At 51.5% G+C, this 9,362-nt stretch overlaps 1 protein-coding gene across 4 annotated transcripts; it reads right to left on the bottom strand.

Moving 5' to 3' along the window:
* Nucleotides 1–986: 986 nt before the first annotated feature.
* On the bottom strand, nucleotides 987–8,721 carry Znf641 (zinc finger protein 641). 4 transcript variants are annotated; one of them, XM_028891900.2, is made up of 6 exons: nucleotides 8,621–8,721; nucleotides 6,100–6,305; nucleotides 5,348–5,439; nucleotides 3,988–4,117; nucleotides 3,301–3,414; nucleotides 987–2,460 (listed from the first exon to the last, which is right to left on the bottom strand). In XM_028891900.2, the coding sequence occupies exons 2-6, from the start codon at nucleotides 6,278–6,280 to the stop codon at nucleotides 1,706–1,708; spliced, it is 1,272 nt and encodes a 423-aa protein (XP_028747733.1). In that variant the 5' UTR covers nucleotides 6,281–6,305; nucleotides 8,621–8,721; the 3' UTR covers nucleotides 987–1,705. The 4 variants fall into 4 exon arrangements, with proteins under 4 accessions (XP_028747733.1, XP_028747732.1, XP_028747734.1 ...); XM_028891899.2 differs by having other exon boundaries at nucleotides 6,100–6,265; nucleotides 8,621–8,698; XM_028891901.2 differs by lacking the exons at nucleotides 6,100–6,305; nucleotides 8,621–8,721 and adding an exon at nucleotides 4,405–4,460 and having other exon boundaries at nucleotides 5,348–5,435.
* Between the last annotated feature and the right edge of the window lie 641 nt (nucleotides 8,722–9,362).

Raw genomic sequence — 9,362 nt, 5'->3', positions numbered from 1 at the left:
GGAACACTATCGGAAAAGCTCATTATGCTCATCCGCTGCCAAGCTGAGCTACAGCCTTTCCCCTAAAGTTCTTTTTCCTGGAAGAATGAGATGCTCAACAACAGTTTTTTCCCCTTTGATGAAGCTATGAAATTCAAACAAGAATGATGGTAACTTCCAATGCTGCGATTCCTGTCCTAATTTTCTAGCACTTAAAACAAGACAAAATTGCACTCAGTCACCTCCCTTGAAGTCAACAACAACAAAAACAAAACAAAAAAAAAAGTGTCTCTTTGCATCTCTGCAGGGAAAAATAATATCTCAGAGATTCAGACCTAGATACACAAATCCACAACTGTCTATATCGCGGGAATACTGGGAAAACTTCGTACACAACTTAAGCCATCGTGGTACTATTCCGCCACGACTCCCTTTACCACTCAGAATGCCTTTAAACAAAACCAGAACTCATTCTGTCCCACGACTCCTATCCCTAGAACACAATTTCTAGAAAACCTAGCTAGTCCAGTTTGCACTGAGCATGCTCTCTTCAAAGACCCTGCACACGTATGCAGACACCAAAACAGAAAGAGAAGGCCGTGGTCAAGGGCACAGTTCTTTCCTTCGGTGTGGGCCTGGGTTACTTGGGGGCGTAAGGACCATCCTTTAGCTTTGTAACCTGATCTCAGCTGTGTGTGTGTGTGTGTGTGTGTGTGTGTGTGTGGTGTGGTGTATGTGGTGTGGTGTGTGTGTGTGTGGTGTGTGGTGTGTGTGTGGTGTGTGTGATGTGGTGTGTGTGTGTATGTGTGTGTGGTGTGTGTGTGGTGTGTGGGTGTGTGTGGTGTGTGGAGTGGTGTGTGGGTGTGTGTGGTGTGTGGAGTGGTGTGTGATGTGTGTGTGTGTGTGTGTGTGTGGTGTGTGTGATGTGGTGTGTGTGATGTGGTGTGTGTGTGGTGTGTGTGTGTGGTGTGTGTGATGTGTGTGGTGTGTGTGTGTGTGGTGTGTGTGATGTGTGTGTGTGTGTGTGTGTGTGTGTGTGTGTGTGTGTGTGCAGAATGAGCAGACTAGGAACAGGAAGTGAAAGGTCAGTGAATTTTTCAGAGGTAGGGTGAGAGGCATGTAGTGATGGGGGAAAGGCGACAGACCCACACAACAATGTCGCCCCCTTGCTTTCACAGATAAAAACGGGGACTCTGAGCGCCTAGTCACCGTCTCTTTCTTGTTTCCTGGTTACTTTTTCACACAGCGCTTACAGAAGCGCGTTCCACAGCGTCGCATGTGAGGATGTGAAGTAGATACTGAGGCCAGATAAATGCAGGAGACGCTGCATTAACAGACACCGAGCAATTGACTAGAAGTTCTCAGAGCCCTTGCTACACTGACATGGTCCCTTTCACTCCCCCTCTCTGTAGAGAGGGGCACAATCAGCACACGAGGGTGATGTGTAAATATTTAGGAACTGATACGACACAGACTCCAACCGACGAGAACGGGCCTCACCCCTCACTGCTGGCTCCACTGGACCCTTGACAGTGGGTTCAAACTGAATAGTCACACACACACACACACTTTGCACTGTTCCCCAAAATTTTGCCCAAGGAACTCTGTTTTCATACGAACTGGCGAGACACTCCGGCCACCGGGGTCCTGGAGAGGGGCAGCTCTGGCAGTGGCTGCTGGTAGCACCGGCTGACAGATTTGACCATAGCTACAGAAGACACAGGTTTCAAAAGACAGATGTCCCTCTGTCCCAGCTGCTCCCGGGGCTCTGTCCCTGGTGGGTCAGCAGGTGCCTGTCCAGGTGGTGCTTCCGGCCAAAGCTCTTCTCACAGCGAGGGCAATGGAAGGGTTTCTCCCCGGTGTGGGTCAGCCAGTGTCTCACGAGGTGGTGCCTTCGGCCGAAGCTCTTCCCACATTCGGTGCACAGGTGGCACTTCGGCACTGGGGGGGCAGGCTGCTGTTTCCCGGCCGCGGGGCTCTCTCCGACCTCTTGGCCCTTGAAGGACTTGCCTTCCGCGTGCACTCTTTGGTGGCTGGCCAGATGGGAGTTACATCGAAAATTCTTGCCGCACTCAGAACACCTGCTTGGCTTGTCATGTAGATGGGTCTTCTGGTGCCTGATCAGGTGATGCCTTCGTCCAAAGCTTTTCTCACACTTGAGGCAGCTGTAGGGCCTCTCTCCAGTGTGTGTTTGCTGGTGCCTGGCGAGGTGGGAGCCCCATACAAACTGTTTCCCACACTGAGGGCATGTATGGGGCTTTAAGAGAGAATCCATCCCAGAGCTACACAGAAGGCTTGAGAAGCTGTCTTCCTGAAGAAAGGGTGGCCTTGGGAGCATTCCCCTGGAGGCCCTGGGCATGGACTCCCAGCTCTGCTCCTGCCCTGGATTCCAGGGAACAGTATCTTCAGATACACTGGATAACATTCTGGGAGGTTCTGCCTCTAGTTCAGGAGTATCACCCTCATGTTCACTTCCATCTCCTATGGGGAAGGAAGAATACCATTTTTAAAAGGAGAATCCTAGGCCAGGCTGTGGTGGCGCACGCCTTTAATCCCAGCACAGAGCCAGGTGGATCTCTGTGAGTTCAAGGCCAGCCTGGTCTACAGAACGAGATCCAGGACAGGCACCAAAACTACACAGACAAACCCTGTCTCATCACCCCCCCACCCCCCACCCCCCCACCCCCCCACCCCCCGCCGCTCCAAAAAGACATATTTAGAAAACTTGGATGCTGACCAATGGCGTCAATAACAATTCTCATCAGGTGCCTCTTATGTGCTTCGACAATCTTCGGCTCTCAGGTGTTAACATATTTAACTGTAATCACTTAGAAACGAGGTCTCACGGGTATGGCCTACTGTAGTGGGTAGCCATTCCAGCTTTGATCTGGAAGTTCCAACCCCCATTGAGGCTTCGGTAACTGTCACGCCTACAAGGCAGGGCCTAGAGAGGACCCTGAAGACCCGAGATCCGGATGCGATGTCTCTCTTGGTTCCTGGACCCTGGACGCTGGAGGTAGACCGAGCAGAGTCCTCCAGAGAACACCACCGGACTGCGCCACACCTTTCCCAGACCCTGTTACCTATCCCTTCACTTGTGAATTACCCCACAAAATAAACCTCCCTTTTAACCACGTGGAGTGGCCTTAATAATTTCACCAATAGCCTACGATTCAAGCCCACACAGCCTGACTTCAGAGTCTGCCTTCCACACCTTCTGCATCCCAGCCTTGCTTTTGGGGAAAAGAAAAAAGAGCTCTGAACTTTTGTTTAGCGACACAGTAAAGATGACAGGGCAAGAGAGTATGTCTAGGTCCTCACCTGTATATGTGACCTTCAGGATATCCCTCCCTTCTAGGTCCTGGGGGTCAGGGACCCATTGTTCTTCTCCTCCCTCTAGCGGAGAAAGCATGTCCAGTTTGGGGATCGGAAACCCTGCCCATGGGAAAAGGAAACAGACACACGCCAGCTTAGCTCCACAGCCATTCTGTACTAATGGGCAAAACCGCTTCCCAGGTTCCTCCTTGGGATGCCAAGACAGAAGAGTCAGACGCAAGTCACTTCCGTTAAGTCCCTCTTCCTTCTCCTAGAAAACCACATGCTCTTCCTCCATGAACCAGGTCTCTTCCACTCAAGTCCTCCCAGGCCGTGTCCATTCTGGTCATGACTACACCTCAGACCCGCGGTAAGTCCCACCTGCAACACCCTCACCTCCCCAGGGTGATGCTCCTAGTCCCAGGGACCTAGCTCCAAATGTCCCTTCTCTGCTCTCTAAGAAGCCTCAAATTCCTACCCAAGATGAACTTCAAGTTTTCACTCCATAATTTAGCATTATTTTTTAAAAAGATTCCTTGCTTCAACTCTTTTGGGCTTAGCTCCAATATTCTTTCTTTGGTGGAAGCCTAGACAGAGTTCCTGCCAAGGAAAGCCCCCCAGGCAGGCACGATCCAACAGGTGGTCCCATCCTCCCAAGGAACAGCCTTTCAGGAAGAGGAAGGTCCTGCTTACTCAGAGAGACGACAATCCCGCAATTTTCCTGCATGACGTATTCTCCATAAAAGTCTGTCTGAGAGGGATCCAGACTCCGCCACTCCTCCTGAGAGAAGCACAGTGATACATCCTTGATGGTTACCAGGCCCTGAAACAAGACAGCGGGTTTGCCTGTCAGCAGCTGCTCTGATGGAAAATCCGATCCCACTCTGAAGGGCTGAGGTCGTCCAGGAAGGAGGGCGAGAGAGGACCCAGGAAAAGATGCCAACAGGTCCCTAGGCAAGGCCCACCGCTTTGGTAAAGAGAAAAAGAGTAAAGAAAGGAGGCCAAGGATGGAGTGAGGATAATGTGCCCGCGAAAGACCGTGAGAAGCCAGAGACGCGACCACCGATCACTCCCTCTTTAACTACAGGCGTCTACTCAGTCTCCTCTTACCTCCTCATTCTTTCCCGTAGACTGTACCACAGCCTCCTTCCTCCAATTGACCTTTTCTGTCAACACAACATGATACGAACAAAACACGCTTACTTCCCTGGTACGCTGACGACAGCTCTCCGGGTATAGTGGTTAAGCTACGGTACAGTGGTTAAGCCCCAAATCTGGAGCCAGACGACTGTTAGCTCTACCGCTTACCAGTGGTCTTATCCAAAGGCCTCCATCCCTCTCTGCCCCAATGTTCTCGAAATAAAACGGAAGGCTTGCGTTGTTCTCATGTTACATAGTATATATAAAGTGAATAGAAAAGAGGATGCATGATAAACGCTCCACAAGTGTCTATTGCCGATGCTGCTCTCTTGCTGTAGCGAGTCTCTAGACTTGTGCTCTCTTTCCGGCTCTTCGCATTCTTCTTCCTTTTCTTCCCTTCCCTAAAAGCTCTACAATCTACACAACCCTGTCTACTTTATGCTCTTCCAAGCTTTCCTTGGGCCCTCTTTTCTTACTTTTTCCAGGATTTTTTTTCTTTTTTCTTTTTTCTATTTTATATTTATTTATTTATTTATTTATTTATTTATTTATTTATTTATTTTGAGATCAGGTCTCACCGTGCTACACAGACTGGCCCCAAATTTTTGAGCTCCGACAACACTTGTGCCTCAGCCTTCCTGGTAATGGGAATTACAGGCAGGCACTATCATGCATGGTTTCAGATTTTCTTCTCAAAAGAAGTTAGTTATTCTGAACTTCCCCACCCATGCCACAGATGGCATAGCCATCCCTTAAAAATCCATGATACAGAATCTATTCTTCGAAACAGAATCTATTCGGTTATAAGCATACCCTTAGTGCTCACGGTAACTAACAGGTCCATGGCATGATGCCAAAGCTATGGCAAGGCAACCGGCCCGACCTTGGAGGGGACAAGGGGAGCAGAGCTCACCTGGGATCCGGCTGCAAGGAGGGCGGCTGCCATTTCCCAGTCTCCAGTGTTCCCCTCCTGGGGGCCGGCAGGAACCCAGGGAGCAGACTGAGCTGGTCAGGGGAGAGAGGAACGGTTAGAGATGAACTACCCAGCTTTCCCAGTGTGGACGGGGACCCATGCATCTTCTCAATCTTTGCTCACTGGTGAAAATTTGAGTGCACACCTATAGACGTAGAGGCCTTCACTCAAAATGTCCTGTAAGGATTTAGGGACATTCGGTTAGAATAGCTGTAGCTTGAATGGACAGTGCTGGATTCTTATCAAGTAAAGTGCGGATTATTGGCTGTGTTCTCCAACAGGAACAAGTCTCTAGCAGTCCCTGTGTCTCCCACATTCAATACCATTAATTATGCACTTGCATATAGGAGGAATGACGATGTGAGAAACAGAAGAAGCCCATTCACAGTTTGGAAAATGCAGGACCTCACTGTGTACTGGATAGCAGAGCCCAGGAAAAACAGGCTGGACCGGGTATGGGGTGCGTCCTTCAGTCCAGGGCCATTAGAGTTACTATGATTGCTTGAGACAGAGTCACGCTATGTAGCTCAGGCTGGCCTGGACCTTGTGGCAATCCTCCTACCTTAGCCTCCAACTAATAAGATTACAGGTGTCAGCAACCGCACCCAGCCAGGTTAGGGATTTTTCACGCCACTTTTTGAGCAGAGACCGGAAGACTTCTAGTGCTTTGGAAACACCCTGTGTGTTCTTACCCTTCTCCTGAAGGGACAGTGGCTCCTCTTCAGGACCACAGTGAAGGTGCTCCAGGGGCCCTGGTGCCGTTCTCCACAGGCCTTCCCGGTTTCCTCTGTCCGCCTGGGGCTCTGCTCCACCCAGCTGTACGCTCGCCGACTCCCATCCTGCTCCCAGGGCTGCAGTCTGTTCAGAAAGCATCTCTGCAGCAAGTGCAGACTGTGACCTGGAACACGTCAACAGCAGCCACAGAAGGGGGTGACACACCAAAGGTCACTCCCGAGGACAGTTCCCAAGGCCAAGGATGAAACAGTAAGAGGAGCCCGACAGAAGACGAACTTGCAAAGCTCGTCGTTGGTTCATGGTGTGGTGAGCCAACACCTTTCTGGAGGAACTAAGGAGCTGACCGGGGCTACACAGTCAAAGCGCTGTCATTTTGGGGACCCCTGCGGGGGGGGGATTGCAGGAAGAAATGCCTTCAGCAAAGATGGGTGCGCTACCGCACCTAGAGATTCTATGCCACAAATTACGATCTCATCAACTGATTTAGAAGCCCCACCGGGGCGTGTGGCCTGTCATGAGCACCTGTTCTTTCTTTCAGGCGCTGAACCAGAAAGCGTCTCCCTTAAGAAAAGCCTCAGCGAAGGAACATATGATCTGTCACTCTTACGCAGGAAATGAGAACTGGTAGACACACAGCAGCAAGACAAGTAACCTGTCGAGCTAGAAAGTGAGGTCTAGGTACCCAGCATGGTCCTAACTGAGAGGTGAAACTGCAGGCCAGCTAGGGGCTGAAGTTTAATTGGAAAAGGAGGAAAGAACAGAGCGTGGACAAGAGATGGAAGCCTGGGAAGCAGGGTTATTAACACAACCTTGGGGGGAGTTAACAGCCCTGTGGTCCGAAATGCAAAGACACACTTGTTTGACAGGCACTAGTCACAGGACATTATTTAAAAAAAAAAAAATGTAACCAACTCCAAGAATCGTATGCAGAAGCCAGGATTTGCTCATTGGAAGAAATTCAAGTCAAGAAAGGGATAGGAAACACAGCCCCTAGAAAAACTAAAATCACCGGACAGTTTTGGCTTGTCAAGCAACAGAAGGCTGACCAGTCACACCACCTGTAACCATCTCTGCGTACAAAATAGAAGAAATGGGTCTGGGACACAATAAAGAGATTTAGGTGGAGTTTTTGTTTGTTTGTTTGTTTGCTTTTTAAGACTCAGTCCTACAGAGCATATGACCAAGCTTGTACTCTTCTTTGAACATTTTTAGAACACGACAGGTCTCATTTGGGAATGACTGCAGTACAACTTCCTGCTTGGCCATCTATTTTTGTGATTCTTATCCACTGCCCAAGTAGACAGAGCCACCAAAAATCTCCCAAGAAGGGGTCAGGGTTTTGGTAGCTGTTTTGGCTCCCATGGTCATTCAATTACCCAGGAGGCTGGGGAAGGCTCCCACTGACCCTGGGCCGCTAAGTACCTAGTCTATTTTTTATTGACAAAAGATTTCTAAGCACAATGTACAGGAAGAACAAATTCCTCTTTAATCTTTGAAGCCCAAAGATGTCTTTGGAGCCTCATGGCTACATCCTGGGCTGATGACCAGTTTATGTGTTCTCCCTTTCAGAGACTTCTTATGAGAAAGGAAAAGAGAATAGAGTGGTAAGAAGGGGAGACTTCAATTTTAGCTTTCCTCTGAATTTCAGCCCCTGTGTTCTTTTCACTTTTAAATGCCCGGGGCACCAACTGCCCTTCTTCACAGAACAAGCGTTCCTTGTCCTCTGGCTGCCTGGGCAAGCACTCCAACAGGTCTCATGTCCAGCGCAGTACCTGGACACCTGTCTCAAACCCATTTCCCTATCATCTCTCTGCGGAAGCCTTTCTGAAGAGCTCTCTGGGCCGGCTGGACGGCGACAGAAAAACCTCTGGAAATGCTGTCCAAACAGCAAAGGAAGGTGTGGATGACTGTCGCCTGCCTGCATTCCCTAAGGAGATGGTGACAGGGCCAGCCCCTAGCTGCAGCCTTAACCTGTTTTCTTCCCTTCCTTTTCCCTAGTTCAGGATGATCCCAAGCTGGAATCCAAGCCCAGGTTCTTGGGATTTCCTTTCTTGTTTGCTTATGTATCTGGGAGGCAGGGCACCCGCAGAAAGAAGTTTTTTTTGCAGCGAGTTCTGTTGGACAGAGACAGGGCCGTGGTATCCAAGAGTGGCCCAAGGGCACAGGGACGAGAGTGGCTCCAGTGGCCCCTCCGCGGGTGTGGCACAGCCGGGGCCTGGAGCCCACAGCGAGTAAGGTTTCTGCTCTCCGGGTCACAGCACCCCGGGGAGGGTCAGATTTCAGAAGACTCGGAGCGCGGCAGAACCGGAGCGGGCAAAGCGGGGCCAGAAAACAGGTTCCCGCGAGCCGGGTGCCGCGGGCGTCCGCGCCAGTGACAGCAGCGGGACCGGGCACGCAAGCATCGAGGCCACCACCGTCCCCACGGCCAGGCCGGCTCCCTCACCCCACTGAGCCCGCCCGCGCCCCGGCCCCACTCACCCGGGCTCGGCCCCCTTGGTGCTGCCTCCCGCCCGGCGCGGCCGAGCCCGCGGCCCGCACAGCCAGCGACAGGCGACGGCGGCCGGCGCGGGGCGGGCACAGGAAATCCCGCCGCTTCCGGGGCTCCGCGGTGCGGGCGGGGGTGGGCGCGGGCGCAGGGGACAGCTGCACCCGTGCTCCGGTGGCCGCAGCAGCCCCGGGGCGCGCTGCTCCCGGGGTCCCGCCCACAGCCCGTGCCTCCGATCGCCCACCACGCGGGGCTGGCCAAGCGGGCTGGTACCCTCCGGCTAGCCCACGCGACAGCCAAGCCGGGCTGGAGAGAGCACCACCGAGGACAGTGGACTCCGAAGGACGCCTGCCTTCACGTTGGCTCCATCCACCAAGATGGTGCTGTGTGAAGGGGGCTGGGCTGCTGCATGGCCTTCTGATCTGGAGAGACATGGGTGGCCAACGGGCGGGCCACATTTAGAAGATTTAATCTAAAAAAAAAATGTCATGTGTAAACTACGTTAGGTTGAGTATGTTAATTTCGCATATTACAAATGAGACTTGCGCTACACTTCTTTCGGGCGTTTCTACCTGAAAGCATTAAGATGGACGTGACTGGAGAAGACCGGAAAAGGCCTACAAACAGATGATAGAACCTGTTTGTAAATGATACAGTCACAAGGTTTTATCAAGATCATTCTGCAGAATCTTATAGCACGGACTTTAAATGGCTCAAGGCAGGGCCCGTGTGACA

This window comes from Peromyscus leucopus, chromosome 20, assembly GCF_004664715.2.
Source record: "Peromyscus leucopus breed LL Stock chromosome 20, UCI_PerLeu_2.1, whole genome shotgun sequence".
NCBI classification, from domain to species: domain Eukaryota; kingdom Metazoa; phylum Chordata; class Mammalia; order Rodentia; family Cricetidae; genus Peromyscus; species Peromyscus leucopus.
This window is presented reverse-complemented; position numbering and strand designations above follow the sequence as displayed.

What these genes read in the sequence shown, in the direction of transcription:
- Znf641 (XM_028891900.2), bottom strand. Translation starts at nt 6,280, where the DNA reads ATGCTTTCTGAACAGACTGCAGCCCTGGGAGCAGGATGGGAGTCGGCG. An exon ending in ACTGTCCCTTCAGGAGAAGG is followed by an intron (nt 5,440 to 6,099) that starts GTAAGAACACAC and finishes TCCCCTGACCAG; the next exon opens with CTCAGTCTGCTCCCTGGGTT. An exon ending in CCTGAAGGTCACATATACAG is followed by an intron (nt 2,461 to 3,300) that starts GTGAGGACCTAG and finishes CCTTCCCCATAG; the next exon opens with GAGATGGAAGTGAACATGAG.